Genomic DNA, 22025 nt, shown 5'->3' on the forward strand with positions numbered 1-22025 from the left:
TATTTCGTATGGACCGAAAACGTGGTTCAAGTCTTAAATATTAGATTCATACAATTGCGCCATAGATTTCTACTCGACTAGGTTGGACACTTTTGGAAGCCTTGTTAGTTTGAAAGATCGCTAGGGGCTGGTATACGGTACATAGCTTGTACTGGGGAAGGCTTTATAGATGCGTAGGAATAATTAACGGTACCAATTTATCTATCCGGATATCCTAGACCCATGTGAGGTAATTTGGTAGGCTTCAAAATTGACGTGATAAACACAGTTAATGTCAATCATTTGGCCAGTGTGGTTATTGCGTGCTCATTTTAATATTTATTTTAAACTGGTTCCTAGTTATTTTTTTATGAGAACAGTTCGTGTGAAACTTCCGCGATTAAATGCGTGTTGACATAACTGCAATTGAACGCGAAGAATTTTAGTTAAAATGTACACATTGAGTTCGATACTATACAACTGCCATCATGATGTAGACGAAAATTTGGCAACACGTAGTCTTCGTCACGAATATTTAAAATACCACACGGCAGAATACATGTTCTATAATGTATTTTATTATTTTATAAGTACCTGTCTTCCAAAATATTGTACTGTTAACACAAAAATTACCTTTCCAAAGAACCTAGTTCTCCCAACCTCTCTCGCAAACGTGTCAGCTATATAACATCCATTGTATTGGCAATATTCCGGATATATCTATTTAGCGATAGCTTCCATAACTTTACAAAATCTCTTAAATCTCTAGTTTTAACTTGACTTCACTCTCAAACATGTTGTCTCCTGTTTTTTTACATGCCTACTAATTGTTTTATGTTTTCACATTGTTGTGAACCGTTATTAAACCGTTGGTATTAATTCTCTGTGATCATTTTTAATAATGTGTTTGTTGTGAACATTGAGAAACTAAATAAATAAGCAAATTTCATTTTGGTTATGATTTGAGAATTTGGCCAAAAGTATTTTAGTGATTTATTTTCCTGGGAACTGCGCTGATGATGGACAGTGTAATAATGTCCGAACCGTAAGTTAAAGAAGGAGGTATCGCAACAGGACATAATACTCTAAAACCAAATCACAAAAAAATTCCATTTTATTTGATTTTTCTTCAGACGAGTTTCTGTATAGCGAGTTATGAGGTAAGATATATTAAATGGTGTTCAAATGATTTTGCTTCATTATTTCTCAAAAATTCAACTATTTTTCAGTCCATAAAAAGTGACATAAAGTGATTTGTAAAAGGTAGGAGTACTTCCGAAACAACTTGCCTTATTTTAAAGGAAGTGCTGCAGATTGTTTTTCCTTTTTTTAATTTTTTTTTCACAAATTAATTTATAGGTATCTTATTCTGATTACTGAAATTACTCAAATACTAGGGGACGTGGATTCGTGAAGCAGTTATTTTCAGTAATATCTATGCGAGTTGTTCGAACAATGTGCAAAACTTGTGTTGAATTGTTATTTTCTATATCGTGGTTTTTCGTTTGATTTGTTGACAAGCCGTTTTAGCAGTTTAGAGGGTGTTTATAATGAAAACTAAAAAAATATACAAATAATGATATGCAATTTCTCAGATATATATTACAGTTCTCCATCGTCGATTGGCGTTCAATCGGTGTTGAAGTGCAAAAGAACATTTGATAGACGTGTGGAGTGAAATAGCAGTTTTAGTAGAATTTGATGGGAAGGAATGTGAAACGTTATGAGCTGCAGTAAGCCGGAACAGTCGAATTCGCAATATAAAATCTTCTATGTGTTTTTTTAATTTCGTTCACCTTTTGCCCGTCTGTCAGTCTGTGTAAGTGTGTAGGTGTGTAGTTTCATTTGTTTGATGTTTTCATTTGGGATTTGTAATTCATTGATACCTTATCGCAGTAATTTTTTAACAATTGATAGATCATTAATATTTGTAACTGATTTGATCATTCCGACAAGAAAAAAATTACTAGTTATGTGTTAATATTAATAATATTAAATAAATGAAATAATATTACACAGATTAATATGCTTATTGAGATATGTTATTGTGTATTTGAAATCTTTAAAAGTCATCAATTTCTTTTATCTTTCATTAATTTACTCCTTCTTCGAAAGAAAATTGGTTGAATGCCCCCCCCGCTAACGAATAGATTCCGTTTTCATATTTTCATTGAGGGTTATTTCTATTTTTTTTATATTATCTTAATATATAAAAATCACTTGTCACCATGTTAGTACACGCTAATCTCCGAAACCACCAAACCGATTTCAATGAAATTTTGTGAAATTGTTTTATAGGTTCCACTTTGCAAATATAATAGTTTTGGAACCGATATATAGCGCTGTTGTCCTATCTAAAAAAAAAATCATATTGGCCAAAGATGAATTGACAAAATATATTGTTCACCAAACCGCACTACATTAAGTTAAAATTCATTACTACAATTTAATACAACAATGTTGTTTAGACTTTAGAATTAATCTTTATTTAACTCATTTATAACATTTAATTTTTACCTAATACCAATTAAGAATTTTCATTTTATTTATTACACTTGAATATGAGATAAATAAAAATTGAAGTGAGAAATGTATATTGAAAGTGCTATTTGTCACACTGTAAAACATATAGGTTTACTTATTTTTTATTGTACTCAACAATAATTACAATCTGCTGAAATGATCGATATCAAATGAAACGTCAAAATAATATCTACGATGGATGTGACTTGCGCATGTATTCTATATGTAAAATTAATAACATATCCGACAACAGCGACAACAGATAAAAGACGGTCTACATAAAATGAGGTCTATATAAAATGTGGTCTACGTAAAAGGCGGTCTGTGATTTTATAAAATGAAAATATAATACATATTTAATGATTGATATCGTCTGATGATTGGTGATTATTATAATATTTAGTCTTCTTTTATAATAAATTAATTTATTTTTTCAATAATTTTAATATAACTAACTAAAAAAAACTTTGATCACTTCTTCCCACGATAGATATTCACGGCATTCACTTATAGGTACGAGACATATTTATCTGGGTAGGTATAAAATTTGTCGGCGTGAAGTAACATTCATAGGTTTTTTTTATTCTTATCATTGTTGCATAAAAAAAAATTACATAACGTCGTGAAAACCTCGAATTTTAAAACAAAATATGTATTTCTTATAAATTGCCAACTTGTCAGAATATTTTTTTTTAACCAGACCAGTGACAATATTACGAACTCCAGGAATTAGTACAAAACATAAAATAACTAGAAATTTCCACAGTTTAATAACTTCGCAGGAAATTGAAGGAATCGGCCAAGCTGACAGTGCGCTGGTTCTGAGAATTTGTTACTTGACTGCAGTCAGGAAAATAACACGAACATTTTATTATGATTTGACGTAAAATGAAAACTTTCTCTGGCGCAGTGGTGGTTCTTGCAGTGAGGCAAAGAAGGCTCTACCCTAAAAAATGTAGGAAATAATAGGAAAAAGATATGCGTATCCATTCTTGCAAAATAAAGTATTAGCAAGTAAAGTTACTTCAATTTGAATATTATCCATTTATATTTTCACTAGGACCGGCTGTCTTTGTAATATTACATTATACTGGCCGACCACACTTGGATTTTAGTTTACCGAGCTACACATAACTGTGAAATTCAAAATACCCTAGCTATAGTCCAGTCAAGATGTACATCCGTGCTTGCAAAAGGTCCAGTCATTCTGAATTTTTTATATGTTGTTAGGACCTAAACCAGTATTAAAAAAAAAATTTGCAACTTCGAAAGTGCTGTGCGAGCGGCGGTGGACCTAAAAAACCAGGAAATTTTCGGATTTTTTTCAGTTTTTGCTCAATATCTCAGTAAAGGAAGGGTCTGACTGGTGTAGTCGATAAACACACTTTTAAAGAAGACTAAATTTTCTATAATTTGAGACCAAAGCAAGCTATATAAAGCCATTGGTTTTCAAGATACAGTTCTTCAAAAATAGGCAAATTTTTCCAAAAAGTGAAATTTTTTCGAAATGGTCACTTATTTTGTAAAATAATTTCTAAAATACGCATCTCACGTCAAATATTGTATGAAATAAAGTTGTTGTAAATTTAATAAGCTTTTATTTGAGACTAGATTAATATCTGTAGACTAAACGGTTATCTCAAAAATGGCAGATAACCAAAAACAGTCATAAGTGGATTTTGGGTGAAATGCAAATAAACTGTTCTCGCGTCTTTTTATGGTTTTATTGTGCTGTGAAGTAAATCCATTAATCATCGTGGGTTTATCCTAGGGTTATAATATAATTACGACTATTTCAAATTTCAAGTACCCATTAGTACCTATACCCATGGGTACCCATATGAATGGGCACGCATATTCACGAGCTGTTCGAGCCCACATTTTGGCAAACCTCACACTGGCCAGCATTGTTTTTTATGAGGTTGACATAACTCTTGAGGAGCGAGACGAGACTGAAAAATTGCTGCGAGACACTGAAAGGTCTCTCACTATATCAGCAGAAGAAATTGGTACCTACCAAATACTAAAGGCAAAATTTAAAAGTGCCTTGGAGAAAATTAAAGCAAATGGTCCAACATCACAGTTGTGGGTCCAATACTTCCGTATGACCACTTTGATAAAACTATTCATCCAGGCAGAGCGTGCTGGTGATTGGAACCTTCATTTGTACACTGTCCACAAGATGCTCCCTTTTCCACGCAGCTGGACATTTTTTGTATGCTAAGAGCGCGCACCTCTATCTTCAGGATATGATGGCTCTATAAGATCGGATTGATAAAAGTGAATACGACATGTTCACAAAAAGATCCTTCACCATTCGCCGGTCTGACAAGTTTTGGTCTGGGTTGTGGTCAGACCTAACAATTGAGCAGAAGCTGATGCGATCCATGAAAACCTACGGTGGGTTGACCCAAGGAAGAGGAATCTCCGAAAGTGTTCTGGCAAGGTGGACAACAGGAATGGTGTTTATGTTGAATATTTTTGAAGAATTGGAAAGTTTTTGCATCTTATCAGGTCATACTGGAGAGCAGCATGTAGACATGAGACCTTCTCGAATCATCCGAGATAATAGTGATGTGTAAAAACTAAAAAACTGGTTTGCTCTCCACCCTCCATTTCCCAAAACTGACAGTTTAATTTCTATCAGTAGTGGTTTACTGGCAGGTCCTGAAATTAATTGCCACACAGCCCAGAGAGTTGGAACGGAAGGAGTAATGAAAATTGTGGGGAAAATGTACGACAAAGTAGTAATAAAACAGAAGAATAAAGTTACCACGCTGGCATCGATCACCTCAACCGTTAAACTGCCGGACAAAAACAGAAGAGTGGCTGTGGATCCGCTCACAATTCTTCAGCGAGTGTGTATTGCAAAGAAATCTGAACAGGATTTACAGGATGACTTCAAGTTGGCCCCGTTCCCGATGTCTCTGTTCAATGAACAAGGGATGCGGAGGGGCACAAAATCTACTCTGTACTCTCCCTTCACTCCTCTTTCCAGCCACACGCCGATAGATGCCAGCACTCACGTCATTTTGGATGTTGGCTACCTCTTGCACAAGGTCGTGTGGCAGCGGAAAAGCACGGTTCGAGCACTTTTGGCGCGTTATACCACTTACGTCCGAAACCACTTTGGGAAGAACGTCTCCATCGTTTTTGACGGCTACCCGAAGATGCTACCAAAAAAAAACACCAAAACAGCGGAACGACTCCGGCGCTATGCAGCTCATTCCAGCTACGAATTGACTTTTCCAGCTATGAATCCACAGTAATTCAAATTGCTCAAGAGCATGTTTTGGGCAATGAAAACAATAAGAGACGCCTTATAACTCTTCTCTGTGACGCCTTTCAGAAGGAGGGAGTAGAAGTGGCTGTTGCCGAAGAAGATGCTGATCGAGAGATCGTCATGATGGCGTTATCAAAAATAGCAGATGCCGATCGGGTCGTCATAGTGGGAGAAAATGTCGACCTGCTCGTTCTTCTCAATGGTTTAGGCGCTGAAGAGACAAACGTCTATCTTCAGAAGAGCACGAAGGGTGAAGCTGGTTGCTGTCACTACTCTACGACCTCCTACAACAACCAGGACTCCCGACAATTACCAGGAACGGTACTATTTACCCACGCGTTTGCCGGGTGCGATACCACCTCAGCACCGTTTGGCCAAGGAAAGACCAAAATCAGCAAACTTCTGAGCAAGAGTGAACCACTTGCTGAGCAAGTGGAGGTCTTCCTTCGGCCAGACTCTACCCCACAAGCCGTGAGTGGAGCAGGCATCAAGTGCTTTGTGGCTCTATATGGGGGTGACATCGCGAGGGATACTTTGGATTTCCTGAGGTATAAGACGTTTGTCACTTCAACAAACATAAACCTCGCCCGTTTGCCACCGACGGAAGATGCTGCAGGCCACCATGCAGCAAGATGCTACCTCTAAGTGTAGAAGTGGCGGGGAGTCAACTTGAATCCCACTGAATCGGGGTGGAAGCTGTCTTCTCAAGGACTCACCCCCATCCCCACCACGATGGATCCCGCACCTTCTGCCCTCTTGCGAAAAATTTCGTGTAAATGCAATGAAGGATGCTCTGGGAGCTGCTCGTGTAGAAAGGCTGGGCTCCACTGCTCAGTCCTCTGTCAGTCATGCGGTGGCAAATTTTGCATTAACGTCCCGGATGTGGAGCTGAAATGCTCGGACGATGAAGATGACCCGACTACAGACTGGGCGCCTCTCCCAGCTAAGATAAAAAGAAAGACATGATTTGGCAACCAAGACACAATACCTACATGATTTATATTAGTTTTATTTTTTGTGTACATGTAATTTGTCCTTATAGTAGGTACCATGATGTTTGTACAAGCATTTTGGTATGTAGGTATATACAATGTTTGAAGATGACGTAATTCCCGATAGATGTAATATCTTTTCTTTTTTTCATCAAAAATCTGTTAACTGTTTGATAAATAAAACCATAAAAAGACGTGAGAACAGTTTATTTGCATTTCACCCAAAATCCACTTATGACTGTTTTTGGTTATCTGCCATTTTTGAGAGAACCGTTTAGTCTACAGATATCAATCTAGTCTCAAATAAAAGCTTATTAAATTTACAACAACTTTATTTCATAAAATATTTGACGTGAGATGCGTATTTTAGAAATTATTTTACAAAATAAGTGACCATTTCGAAAAAATTTCACTTTTTGGAAAAAATTGCCTATTTTCGAAGAACTGTATCTTGAAAACCAATGGCTTTATATAGCTTGCTTTGATCTCAAATTATAGAAAATTTAGTCTTCTTTAAAAGTATGTTTACCGACTACACCGGTCAGACCCTTCCTTTACTGAGATATTGAGCAAAAACTGAAAAAAATCTTTTTTTTAATACTGGTTTAGGTCCTAACAACATATAAAAAATTCAGAATGACTGGACCTTTTGCAAGCACAACCCCCTTTTCATGTTTAACTTGACTGGACTACTAGGCAGATGTACGGATCATCTCCGAGAGCGGATGATTTTATGTAGGCGCAGGGCACTGGGTAAGTCCCATGAAATCGAAATGAGTGGTAACTGATTTTTTAATTTGAGGCGCGCCTCCAACACTTATTACCGAACTAAAACATATCATTATCCTTTTGTTTCTTTTTTAATTGATAGTAAATTATATGGTTTTGGATTTTGGTTTAGGAATATGCCCGTGTTGCGGTGGTCGGAGTAGTTCTCCATTTTATACGATCACTGACGGCCGGCGTGGTCTAGTGGTATACGCTTTTGACTACAGATCCGAAGGTCGCGGGTTCGAACCCGGCGTGCGCAAATAAATTTTATTTGATTAATTTGTGTTATTTCACAATTAATTAATTTAAAAATAATATATATTATATTTGCGGCACGTTCCAGAGTGGAAGATACTCTCAGTATCGCCCTGGTGTAAGACCACCATTCAGAATTGAAACGTTGCTTGAAATGGCTTTAGCCGTGTTTGGTGACCAGATCTGAATAGCCAGGTACTTCCCCACCTTCCTCTTCCCCATCTCCCTCCCCTCCCCAATACCCTCAGCCTCACATCATACCCCAATTGGGGATGCCATAGTCTCACTGGCTCCAGACGGGAGCAGTTGGGACTCTTGTGCGGTAATACTGTAAAAAAAAAAAAAAAAAACTATACAATTTTATCTATACAATTGCATTGTAATTGTAATTAGTAAAAGCACAGAATATTAAAACGGTCACATTTGATTTCGTTTGCCCTTTTGACTCATATAAATGTATTTATTGGTAGGGAACTGCAACCAACGATTGGAGCACGTGACTTTTTATTATTCTATAAAAACAAAATACGAAATATACTGCTTATTGATCCTAATTAAATTTTCGTACGTAGCATTTGAATAAGGAATAATTCATGAATACTATACAATTTATGGTTAATATATAGAAAAAAAAAGAAATATTGCTAGGCAATATAATTTATCGTCATTTGTAAACAAATAAATGATTGAATCAAAATACGTACGTAGAGGGAAATTGTGATAAATATCGTTCGAGTATTTTTTGTACTCAACATTTCGTTGCACACATCAACTTTACGACTAATAAGACTTTAAAGATGCTTGGTTTCCTTTGCAGAACTTCTACTGATTTTAAGTCCTTAGCTTGTATGAAAACCTTCTATATTTCATTAGTTAAAAGTCAAATAGAATATAATTCACCTAGTTGGTCCCCTTTGCATAAAGTTTAGTCTAACAATTTGTTTTTCTTTCCTTTATTCGTAAAATATATTTGTATACAGTTTTTTACATGCTTTTCGACTACCACACTAGACACATGTCCGTATTATGGTAGTCGATAGAAAAAGTTCAGCACAAATACTTAGGTACGTTAATTTGATGCTGAAAATTTCAATTGAATACATTAACTATGTCAGTTTGAAGATCAATTGCATTTTATGACGTTAAATTGATAGGAAAATTATGTGAAATTTGGTTGAGTTACAGAAAGGCATTAACAAATTAATTGACAGCCCTGTCATCTTTGCCATTATTAAATTTCATGTGCCGACTAGGAACATGACAAAAAATGTAATATTCTTCTGCAAATCATACACAACCGACTATCAGACACACTCACTAACCAATAGAATGAATGATCTGAGTAACACATTTTGGGCTACTATTTGTATATGTATTGGCTCCATTAATACCAGCACTTTGTTGAATCCTATAAATTATATTAGCGTCGGTAATGTAGCTTTAGTGATTTGTCTTATATGTAGTATTGTTCTAGTTTAAATATTATTTTATGTTACTGTAACATGTTTTGCTAATATTTATTCAATCAATTTACTGTTATTTAATGCTATAAAAAGTTTGTATACAATTTTTAATAGCTCACTAGGAATGGACTAATAAGTTTGGCGTAAAAACAAATAAAATAAAAATAATCATCACAAAACTCAAAATTTCTGATAAATCCAATAGTATTTTTGAAAAGCCTTAACTTTATTTAACCGGTTTCTAAAAGCGTATATAATTAAATACAAACTTCTTGAATTTATTGGCATGGGTTATGTTTTATGAAAAATAATATGCTTACTAATTAAATTAAGAGTTCAGTTATGAATATGGGGAGGCATTTTGTAGGGGTGCCGACGCCAACTAGATGGAAGATATTTAAGATTAATTTATTAAATTACATTACTAATTACGAGATAAATTGCTATTGTGCTGCCATCGCGTTACGTAGGCTGCCTGAAAAGCCAAGGTGATATTCAGCACGTAACCCATATAATAATTGAATTAATTTCTACCCAATATTCTGAAATGAATAAACAAGCTTGCAAATTAACGATAACAACCCGATTCGCAAGATCAAATAAATAGGATGAGGACGACACTGTTTCATTATTATCTCACTTGTATATATCAGAAATCTGTTTTCTCAGGTTCTCAGCTAGTGATCATAAGACACAATTACTTTCAATTTGTAACGTTATTTAGACAACAATATGAGTTGATATGATATTTAAAAATAAACTTTACGACAAAATTACGAATTATTTAATATGTTTGCCTTCATGCTATCTTCAGAACCAGCGACCTTTACCAGTTTTTGGGCTCTTAGCGTAGAGCTCAATTGCTCTGTAACAGGGTTTGTTTAATAACGAATTGATTATTATGTTAAGTACGTTTGATGACCCCAGAAATAGTATTAAAATTAAACAATAATATAAAAGCACTCACCTTTGGGAGGATTAACCTTGACAGCGCTCCTGTAAAGACTTTCCTCATCCCTCCAGTCCCTGTTGCGCACCAAAGTCCTCGCACTTAGCGCCAGTAGCAAGGCCCCCAGAGCCGCCACGCGAGCCCTGCTGCCCAGGCGAGCCCCCACCTTGGCGCCCCCGATACCCATCAATAAACTAAACCCAACGCTTGGCAGATACAACACCCTCTCAGCCACCACAAACCCCACGTAAAAAAATAGATTCGTCGCTGGCAAAAAAGGCAGTGTCAAGAAAGAGGCAGCCAGAAGCAGAGCAGAATGAGAGCTCTTTCTCATGTACACTTTGGGTTTTTCCAATGGCGGCCAAACACTAGCAACGGCTACGTAAGGCGAAGGTGGCGCGCAAGCACAGGTGGACTGAAGCCCCATGGAGTTGTTGTTATTAACAGCCCGGCAAGAACTGGAATGGTGGTCAGTCAACACGTGCCTGCAACACGAACAATGACAAACAGTTTTGCCATTCATTTTTCCACTGCTAACTAACACTCTACCACTTTTTATAACACTCGTATAACCGCACAAACTATTGAATTGATAAATCAGTCCGTTTCTGTTCACCTTCAAGCACCGGCTCCCGTTGATTCCATTCTTTGGGTATCCATAACTGTGTATTTTATTATTGTCTTTTCTAAGATTAATTAATTGTTTGTTTTTTAGTTCTCCCTGGCGATAGACGGCTAAACTGCTTTTGTACAGGATTTTTGATACGAAATAGTAAAATGATATTGATAAAAAATTCCTAGGGTCCATCAGGGAGGTTATTCTCGGTACTGCATCCATGGACCAGTCAAAACTGAGGGTTGAAGGGCAGACCAGGAGGAAGAAGTTGAAGACTGGAAGATAGTAGAAGGTAAGGAAGCGTGTGACTATTGAAGGATCTCTGGCTGTGGGGTTATCGGCTCTGGCGAATTTTGGAGTGGCACTGAGTGGGACGCGAGCAGCAAGAAGTGCAATGAGTGCGGCGAACAGCATCCCAAGACTGACGATTCGCCTCTGAAACAAACAAGAAAAACACACGTTAATATATATTAAAATAAAATTGTGCTTATAAGCCAAATAGATTTTTATATGATCTAACACAAGACTTCACTGGCTATTTTCACTGTTATTAGATATTATTTATCTAGATATGTGCAAAAAATTATGAACAAAATAAACACATATCGGTAAATAAAAACAACTATGTAACGTATATTATGCAAAAAAGATGGGACACAACCATTAGCAGATACATCGGTTAGTGGTGAGTTTGCATACACCTTTATAAGTTTTAGATGACGCTTTGTATTTTATGTGATTAATGAGGAATTTCTTACAACCACACTGAAAAATACTCAGTTTTATCACAACTTCTAATACTACTTATGTTAGTAAGACCAACACTGTATGTAGTGATGTCCTTTTATAGATAATAGTTTCTTGGTTTAGATTTCAGATATTAATCAATACAAGGTTTTCGTAAATTTTATTTTATTTTTATTTTGTTAATTTTTAGAATTAAGTTGTTAGAAATTAATACGTACAAAATATAAACTAATTTCTTGAGTTAATGATACAGGTATGAATTGATAAATTACTAAATACTATTAAACATCGCGTAAACAAGTAAAACTTACTGATATGAAATAACGTTAATTTATTAAAAAGAAGTTCAAATTATTTATTTTCCTGCTAAAAACGGGATTGCAGTTCTTTAACGAATTACACAGAGTAAAGTTAAAAGTGAAAATTTTATGAGGACGGCGGAACACGTGTTCACACAAACATTGATAATGATATTGACGTACTAATATTGTAGCATTATGCCGTGACATTTATTAGGAAAATAGCACGCGTTCTACATATTATATCCTAATATTTTAACAAGAAATTGGCATGCTAACACTTTTTTAACAGGGTCATTTTTCTCCAAGTGCAGCAAAAATTTTACGTGTAGCATCGTTATAAAATAAAATAAATGTTTATTTTAATATTATTAACTGAAAATGTGAAACGCAAATTGATAGATTTTTCATAGGTAGGTAATCACTGCGCATTGTTTCTAAAATATCGAATTGACCCGTCAAACAAATTAACTAAATTTTGGAAGGAAATATACGGTTTACGACCCGTTCGCATCATGTTAAAGAAATGTTTACATTTTACGCTTCGATATCGAATTTTCGTATTTACCTTTTTTACCCTGCGGAAGCGAGGATGAAGTTATTATATGTAATCAGATGCTAAAAAGCAAAATAACGAGCTTTCTGTAAGCTTTTCTTCCTTGGCGTGTTGCAAAGCTTTTCATAAATAATTCAGTTCGAGTAGGTATCGATTTCCTGCTTTGGGAACGATTCTCATCTCTTTTACTTTTAATTTAGTGCAAGAATTTTAAACTAAGCCCCTTTGTACACGCCATTCCTCTTCGCCTCTGGGCTTGTTTATTTCAAACACATAAATCATAACAATTACATGTAATAATATACAGAAGTATTGCTTGCGGAAAATAATTATTTTGTATTTTGGAGACATTTTGCTTATTGGAAACAAAAATATTATTATAAACATCAAAACAAACAATATTTCCTAATGATGTACCAAATAAACTTGAGAGCATGATAACTTAATCAGATATTTATAAATAACTACAATGATGTACTGTACAGTGTACATTCCTATTCCAACCACAAGCTAAAGTTTCATGGGGAATAGTATTCCAATATTACAACAAGTACAAACACATATAATATAAATATATATATATATTATTGGTAAATGTTACGATATATCTACTTACTTTAGATATTTTCATCTCCCGAAATTAACCCCATTACGTCGTATTAAAGGTAATTAAAACAAGTAACATATATTACCCAGTCAATCATTCTAATTACAATTAATCGTGATTACTGTTTGTGTTACTATGCCGTATTGTACTTCCTCCTTTTTCTACGTTTTTGACAGAGTTAAACCGTCCATGATCAGGGCAGACATCTAGATTGCGGTGAAAACTGTGTTTTTCTGATACTGTGTTGCGCGTGTTAATCCTTATTATTGATATTGGTATAAGTATAATAATTACTTGAAATGGTGTAGTTTTCGGAATTTAGTTTTGGTGTAGCCATTAAACGCCTTGGTGTAGCTGTAAAAGGAGAAAGAAGCGCAAAATGGCAAAAAAAAAAAAACAAAAAATCATCATAATACTTGTATCGAATGTGAAAACACGAATTTATTGCATTAAATATTATAAAATTTACGAGTTGAAAAATGCAGCAAAATAATCGGTTACTAGGCGAATCAAGCCGGAGAAAAATCAAAATATTGACAAACCAGTCGCTGGGCGAAATTGTTATTCTCACCTAAAAACACCTGCGTCTGAAACGTAAACAAGTTGTGGTAAAGATATTGACGTCACAAGAAGGCTTGCTAGAGAAATTATAAATATAGTGGACGGAATACCTCCAGTTAAATCGCGATCTGTTAATTATAATTAAAAATTGAAAAGAACAGGCCTTCCATTGATATGCTTGGTGTAACTATAAGTGACCAGCTCAGGTATGGGGGCTCCATCGAAGCCAGAGTAAAGCTGGCCTCTCAGAAGCTGGGCGTACTGTACAGGGCCCGCAGATACTTTAATAGTACACAACTGCTGACCCTGTACAAATCGCAAGTGCGGCCTACTGTCGAATTTGGCAGCCATCTCTGGTCCGGAGCCCCTAAATACCTGAAAAAAACCCTTGACTCTGTGCAGAAACGGGCGGTCCGTTCGATAGATTCCCCAATCTTAACAAACGGACTGCAATCTTTAGAGCACAGGCGTCAGGTAGGTATGCTGTCCTTGTTCTATCGGTATTACAATGGAAGATGCTCTGAGGAACTAGCGTCATTGATCCCTTCGGCACCGGTGCGTAGTCAGGATACACGCCAAACGCGCGCCCAACATTTGTACACGGTTGACATTTGTCACACGAGAACGGGTCGCTTCTACGATTCGTTCTTAAGTTCAACAGCTTGGCTGTGGAACGAACTGCCGGCCTCTGTGTTTCCTCCCTCCTACAACATGGGACTCTTCAAGACCCATGTTCACTCCTACCTCTCCACAAAAAGACCCTCCACACAACATCCCCAAAGATGACATAGGCCCTGAGGGAAATTATTTTCTTCAGGGCCTCCTGTGTGGAGTTAATATAAAATAAAAAAAAAAAAAATCCTTAGTGTCAACTAAATCCTCCATCACGGCACAATCATTTTAAAGATTACAACTACTTGCAAGAGCTGTTTACGACCGGCATTCTATCAGCTGAGCCAGACGCATCAGTCATCATTACAATAATGGGGCGTCTCCGTGTGCCGGCTCTTATAATCAAATGACCATGCTGCCGCTGATCACCTAGAGGCTGGCCAATCCCTGCTGCATTGATGCTGACAACCTAGAGGCTGATGAATTCCTCCTGGCTACCGACTGAACCAGTCACAGATGCTGACAACCTAAAGGCTGACTAATACCTGCTGGCTACCGACTGAACTGCCCACTGCCGGTGATCACCTAGAGGCTGGCCAATCCCTGCTGCATTGATGCTGACAACCTAGAGGCTGATGAATTCCTCCTGGCTACCGACTGAATTAGCTATTGATGCTGAAAACCTAGAAGCCGGCCAATTCTTCCTGGCTACCGACTGAATTAGCCATTGATGCTGAAAACCTAGAAGCCGGCCAATTCTTCCTGGCTACCGACTGAATTAACCATTGATGCTGAAAACCTAGAAGCTGGCAAATTCTTCCTGGCTACCGACTGAATTAGCCATTGATGCTGAAAACCTAGAAACCAGCCAATTCTTCCTGGCTACCAACTGAATTAGCCATTTATGCTGTAAACCTAGAGGCTGGCCAATTCTTGTTGGCTACCGACTGAATTAGCCATTGATGCTGAAACCTAGAAGCCGGCCAATTCTTCCTGGCTACCAACTGAAATAGCCATTGATGCTAAAAACCTAGAAGCCGGCCAATTCTTCCTGGCTACCGACTGAATTAGCCATTGATGCTGAAAACCTAGAAACCAGCCAATTCTTCCTGGCTACCAACTGAATTAGCCATTTATGCTGTAAACCTAGAGGCTGGCCAATTCTTGTTGGCTACCGACTGAATTAGCCATTGATGCTGAAACCTAGAAGCCGGTCAATTCTTCCTGGCTACCAACTGAAATAGCCATTGATGCTAAAAACCTAGAAGCCGGCCAATTCTTCCTGGCTACCGACTAAATTAGCCATTGATGCTGAAAACCTAGAAGCCGGCCAATTCTTCCTGGTTACCAACTGAATTAGCCATTGATGCTGAAAACCTAGAGGCTAGCCAATTCTTCCTGGCTACCGACTGAATTAACCATTGATGCTGAAAACCTAGAAGCCGGCCAATTCGTCCTGGCTACCAACTGAATTAACCATTGATGCTGAAAACCTAGAGGCTGGCCAATTCTTCATGGCTACCGACTGAATTAGCCATTGATGCTGAAAACCTAGAAGCCGGCCGATTCTTCCTGGCTACCAACTGAATTATTAGCCATTGATGCTGAAAACCTAGAGGCTGGCCAATTCTTCATGGCTACCGACTGAATTAGCCATTAATGCTGACAACCTAGAGGCCGGCCAATTCTTCTTGGCTACTTACTGAATTGGCCATTGATGCTGAAGCCTAAAGGCTGGCCGATTCCTGCTGGCTACCAATTGAACTGGCCACTGCTCCAGCAGTCACCTACGCCATTTGCTGTATCGTATGGCGCGATGATGCACAATGAGGTCCAATCTGAAATTATAGCTGAAAGGATTCAGATTGTATCAGTTTTCTATCTGTGTTTTAAATCCCAGTTGTATTGAAATACATATAACTATTTCTTGTGAATTGGGTTGGCTGTAAAAAATAGGAAGTACCTATAAGCTACACCTCTTTGTACGTTCTGTATACCAGAACAATACTTGCAATTAAAACGTGAATCCTGATTCGAATCGTCTTTATTTTATGATGGTTTGAATAGAACACCTCACGGTGTTTTACTTAAATCATTACCCAGGTTGAGGACTGATGTGTGCCGGTGCTTATTATTTACAGTCTTTTCTTGTGCAGGCAAACACGTCCCGTACAATACTTTTGTCTGTGAAAATATCAAATCACGGATTTCCAATAACAACTTATTTAGAAGGAAGAAACACAACAAGGCAAACCAAATAATCAATGATGAATTTTGGCCTTGTAAAATGTCCAATAACATCTTACTTCACCATGCATATGTTTAAGTGTTATTAAGGGTGTTAATGTACCAAAAAATTATATTTCGCATTCAAAATTTTCGATCATAATCATAAAATTGTTCCGATTAATTATTTTTATTATTGGTTAATTATATGTTATGTATGTGAACACCCTACTAGTTTGGATCTTTTTTTAACAACGAATGTTTTTTTGAACTAAATATATGTATTTGTTTCATTACAATATGGCTATGTCAGAAAGGATAAGCACATTTCGGTACCAAAAAGCTGATCACCTAAATACTTATTTAATTATAATTTCGAAGAAATCTTAGAATTGACCCTGTTGCTTTTCAGAATTCCTTATAGAACTATGTAGATAAGTGGCTGGGATTACTTGGAAGGTTATGATTTGTAATACAAACAACAATAACAATAACAAACATCAGAAAAAGAGAGCAAGTAGCTATTTGGCGTAAACATCAAATTTGAGCCGATCGACCGGGAAATACAAAAATAGTGTTTTTTTTACTCAATACGTAGTAACAGTACTATAGTTATAAATATTTTACATGAGTAAAGACAGACATCACTTTATGTAACGTTTTGTCCTAAATATAATATATGTAAATATTATTTATTGTAAAACACCACTTTATTTTTTTAAATACTTATTTTTAATATAATTATTGTATTTAACCCTGAATAAGGAACGATGATTCTGAAACCGGTCAGAATAATATTCTAAATAAAATAATTACCGTAATTAGTTTTTGGGTGTTATTTCACCGTGATGCGATTCCTCATTCTTTAGATAAGGTGTTAGTAGACAGCAATAATATCAACGGGGGAGATGTAAACAAAACTTTAAAACTCAAATTGTATGTTTAACTAATAATTTTTTTTTTTTGGTTTTATAATAAAAAATATTCGCCAAGTAAATTGACAATATTCTGGTTACGACCCAAAACTAAGTGATTTAATTTGTTTTTAGATTCAGGAGACCCAGATTTTTTTCCCAAGGGTCTATGAAATCGTTTGGGAGGATATACGTATATTCCTTCCACTGCGGCACAAGGCGATGGATAGAGAGACTAGTTGGAGAGGTCAAAGGGTCTCCCTAAGCCATTTTATAAATTTGTTCAATTACGTTTGCTAGCTTAGATATTAATACGAGTAAATACCTTCTTTGAGATCCTTGATGGTCCAAGCTAATTAGATTCCGATGATTACGGTTTATCATGTGATATAGTAAGGAGACAATAGTATAATACGCACATACCCTCCAATTACATGAATTCTGCTTGCATGAACGTCCTTGTGCTTTGTGTACTCCTCTGACAGAAAGCCCACTTGCCAATGAGCTTTCAGCGTTATTAAGCACTGCGCCGCAAATCCCACTAATTGCTGCAAGTCACTAATGACAGATGATTCCGAATGATGAGTCAAAGGGCTTGTGATCGACATCGGCTGTCAAAAATGTACTAGAGCTCAAGCCCCTACACTTTGCATTCGGCCCTTGTGCAAAGCGCAGAATGAAAAGTGTTAATTGGAAGGCTTTTTTTAAAATACAAAAAGACTATTGAATTATGCTGTTTTAATGCAACTATCTCTCTGAAACTAGCTCTACGAGGTGTTTTGTTACAGCAAGGAAAAAATAAATTAAAATGTTATTTGGAAAAATTCATTAAAAGCATATTTGTTGATGTAATAATACAGGGTTTTCCAATAAGAGGTGTTATTTTGAATAGCCCGCTATTTCGGTAGATGTTATTTTTGAATATGTCATTTTTTGACATTTGACTAGTAAAAACTACGTCATTAATAAAAATGGAACGATACACGCTTCAACAACGCATTGAAATTATGAAATTGAGTCACTTGAGTGAATCAAATGCAAATCATCTTGAGTGATGAGGCCCATTTCCACCCAAGAATTATTGTTGAAAAGCCTCTCTATCTTCAACGTGTGACTGTTTGGTGCGGTTTATGGTCCGGCGGAGTCATTGGACCTTAATTTTTCGAAAATGAGGCTGGAGCAACAGTTTCGGTGAATGGATCGCTATCAAGAGATGATTGATGATTTTTTATGGCCGGAATTGGATGGTATTGATCTGGACAACGTTTACTTTCAACAAGACGGTGCTATGTGCCACACAAGCAACGAAACCATTGATCTTTTACGATTGAATATCAAAATAACACCTCTTATTGGAAAACCCTGTACTATAAATTAAATAAATAAAAAAGAAAATAAGTTTAAATCATTTGCGCCATTTTTGTTGCCAATCGTTTTCGACGGCGCTTCCTTCTTTCTGCAAAATGGGTGTTATGGTAGCCCATTTACCTTACTACGCATAATAATGAATATATCAGCACGTGGCCGGAAACATAACATGCGTCGACGGCATGTCAACAATCGGATGATTACCAATACATACGCGGACGTTCGCGATATCACTGCATGGTACGGCCTACGCGTACTAACGACCAATCAAATGTCCGAATGAGGAAACGTGACCTTACAAGGAGCGATGCGACCCTCTTCCACTTGCCTCGAGTAGCAAACGGCAGAAGTACTTGCCGGCCGACCCAGGCCGCCAGTCATTGAGACCCGGTTGAGATTAACACGATGGATTTAGTCTCCCGTCCGCGGGGTGCCGCCGATTCCCGGCCTCATTACGTTTTATAACTGTGCCGTATCTCCAAGTCCAAGTTCACAACTTCAGGACTATCACCAGCCAACCACACAGACATGGATATAATTGTGTCATATCCCTGTGCCGCTGCCGTGCACTAGCAGCCGACCAAGCTGTACCAACTACAGGCCCTTGCCGCCTGCCGCCCTCCTTCGCCCGGAGCCGCCCAACAGCCGCCCTTGCTGTCCAATACTCAGTCTCTGCATCTGCTCTGCCGAGGCTCTGTCGCTCTGCCGCCGCTCTGTTGCTGTCTGCCGCCGCCTTGCAGTCCTGCGCGCCCGCACACGCTGCCGCCGCCCCTTGTAGGCGTCGTACTGCCGCCCTCAACAGCCTAGGCTCTCCACCTATGGCATCCTACGTTAATTCACACGTGAGCTACTAATGTACTTAATTCTAACAGAGCCATAGATTCCGTAGATTGCCATAGTAAAATATAGGCCTTAAATTGCCATGTATCTTATAGAACAGTCTGACCTTCCGTATTATGTGTTAATAAACTTGTCATCCCAGATAACCTGTTTCATTGCAAATTGTACTAATACCCACCCCCTGTATAGAGGGAGTTTTATCCTCTGCCGGCCTCGGTAGCCTTTCTGTAATATACATATAGGTATGTATATAACACAATAACACGATAACATGATAACTTTAACTGTCCTAAGTTAACACTGGCGACCCAAGTGGTGCTAGGTTACGTTAACTAACAATTAAACAGTTAACATGGGTCTCTTCATGACCAAGGTTCATTCCTACCCTTCATTAAAAATACCAGTTACACACCTAGCTTGTCCTATACCGAGTATCTGTGCGTTTTTAATGATGTGTGTATATTTTCAAGTAGGTACTTGACATATTTATTGTTACTGAAAGGTCAAGAATATCTTAAAAAAACGCCAAGTTTAGTATAAAAACCTAATATTTTCACGAAAATGATCTTTGAATAAGCGGCGTAACCTATATTCCCACGGTTCCCCGTTCTTGGCTCGGTAATGTTGTTATACGGCAAGCTTTCAAACACTTGCTGTGTGCCCTAACTCTAGAGTGCTGTCCATAATGACGCTTCCCAGAATCGCTTACCGCGATGCCATTGACTTATGCCTGTCATAAAACAGAAAATAATATCATCAACACATTTGCAGGATTTAAACCGTTTTGCCGTGAGGATGGCTTTTTCTTCAGAAATATTCAATTTTGTAAACCAGAAGCCAAGAAACGATCTGTTATTTTTTAGACATCAACCTTTGAGTGTGGGTATTTTCTACATTTGCAAAACCTAGTGATTTCCTTGGTCCTACAAAATGGGCTTTATAAAATAATGATCTATCTTCATGCAAACATTGATTACTTTTAGCCAAACATCCAGATATCTGTCACACTTGTGGCATGCCAATTTCAGACTTTCAGTAGTACCTAGTTGTTAGTAGACGTAGAAGTTACGCATTTGAATCCCACCACAGCGCGTGCATATTACTAATGTTAACTGAATTATACATTTTTATGGGATCTGCCAATATGAATGTTGTGATATGGATAATATTGGAATATTTCAAAGAGCTCTAACCCACCAACTTATTATATAAAATTACTCATGGTTTAAAAAAAATTGTTTTACAAACATTCAAACGATACGGAACAAAAACTGTTTAATGTTATGTCTTCTACGATTGGTGTCATAGTTACTGATTTTAATTGTTCAGAAAAAATCGCTCTAAAACATTTATTAAAACCATCTTTTTTTTTTTTAAATTTATTTATTTCATCAAAAAATTACAGAATATATATAATATATCATTAGTAAGTTGTATAATTATATGTCAGTTAGAAACAATGAAATTGTTGAAAGAATAATGTTACAATAATACGGCAGTTTCTAATATAAGAAAAAATATATATGAATGTAAGAGTGTTATATAGAAATGGCATAATATACTATATTTTAGGTTGTGCATAACCTGCCTCACTAGGCGAACCTGTATTGAGGCAGAATTTTTAGTTAATTATTTCTCCATTTAGTCTATGGTTTGCTAATATGTAAATGTTTAATATGGGTTCCCATACAGCAATCCATTATCTAACCATATAACCATCGATATAATTTAACAGATTGATGTACCTTACAAAGTTGGTTTTAATACTGTGGCAAGGAACATTGACAGTTTAATTATCGCATGTATGCAATGCTTAGTGACAGTAAAAAATTTATCTTCCTATTCCCATACATAATTATTGCAACACAAAATAATAATAATCACATTTTTCTACCTGATTTCTTGTAAAGTGTTTTAGTAGGTATTTGAACACTTTAGCAAATGTAAACTTGTTTGCATAATCAGGAAAATTCCCAGCAAAAAAAAGAAATTTTGAATCTGGTTCCTATGTTTTTACGAAATATACAAAAAATATTCTGAATCGAAATTTTTGCAAAGTGGCAACCCTGATTCCCCTGCTTCCTTTCTCCCCCACCTCCGCAGTGCTAGTGTGGCACGTACACGTACAGGCTTTAATTGCTATTCGCATCACATGTCTCTCTTATTGCCCTGAATACGTCATCAAAACACGGGAGAGTGGTGACTTTTGCAGGGAAAAATACACCGTCGGCGGAAACATACCGCCGCGCCGCGCCGGCGAGTCGCTCCCGCCACCGTTAGCAGGGCCGGGCTCAAAATTTAAATTTTACAATGACAGGCGGGTGTGACACTGACGAGGGAGCAAGCCGCGCCTCGAATAATCGTTACGAATTATTCGAATATATTAACTCAATGGGGGTGGGAGAGGTTTAAAGTTACAGAGTGAAGAGCGTTTCACAGATGGTATAGCGTGAAGGTCACTTTA

At 37.0% G+C, this 22025-nt stretch overlaps 1 protein-coding gene across 1 annotated transcript in view; it reads right to left on the reverse strand.

The window, feature by feature from the left end:
* Positions 1 to 22025, reverse strand: part of LOC149420992 (protein O-mannosyl-transferase Tmtc2-like) — a 491943-nt gene that overhangs the window by 208476 nt on the left and 261442 nt on the right. Inside the window, exon 4 of the mRNA XM_089635668.1 lies at positions 10234 to 11266. Coding sequence (XP_089491794.1) covers positions 10234 to 11266 — 1033 coding nt within the window. The remainder of the gene's footprint in view (positions 1 to 10233; positions 11267 to 22025) is intronic.

Source organism: Hesperophylax consimilis, chromosome 9, assembly GCF_061612785.1.
Source record: "Hesperophylax consimilis isolate HC1 chromosome 9, BYU_Hcon_1.0, whole genome shotgun sequence".
In the NCBI taxonomy this organism is placed as follows: Eukaryota; Metazoa; Arthropoda; class Insecta; order Trichoptera; family Limnephilidae; genus Hesperophylax; species Hesperophylax consimilis.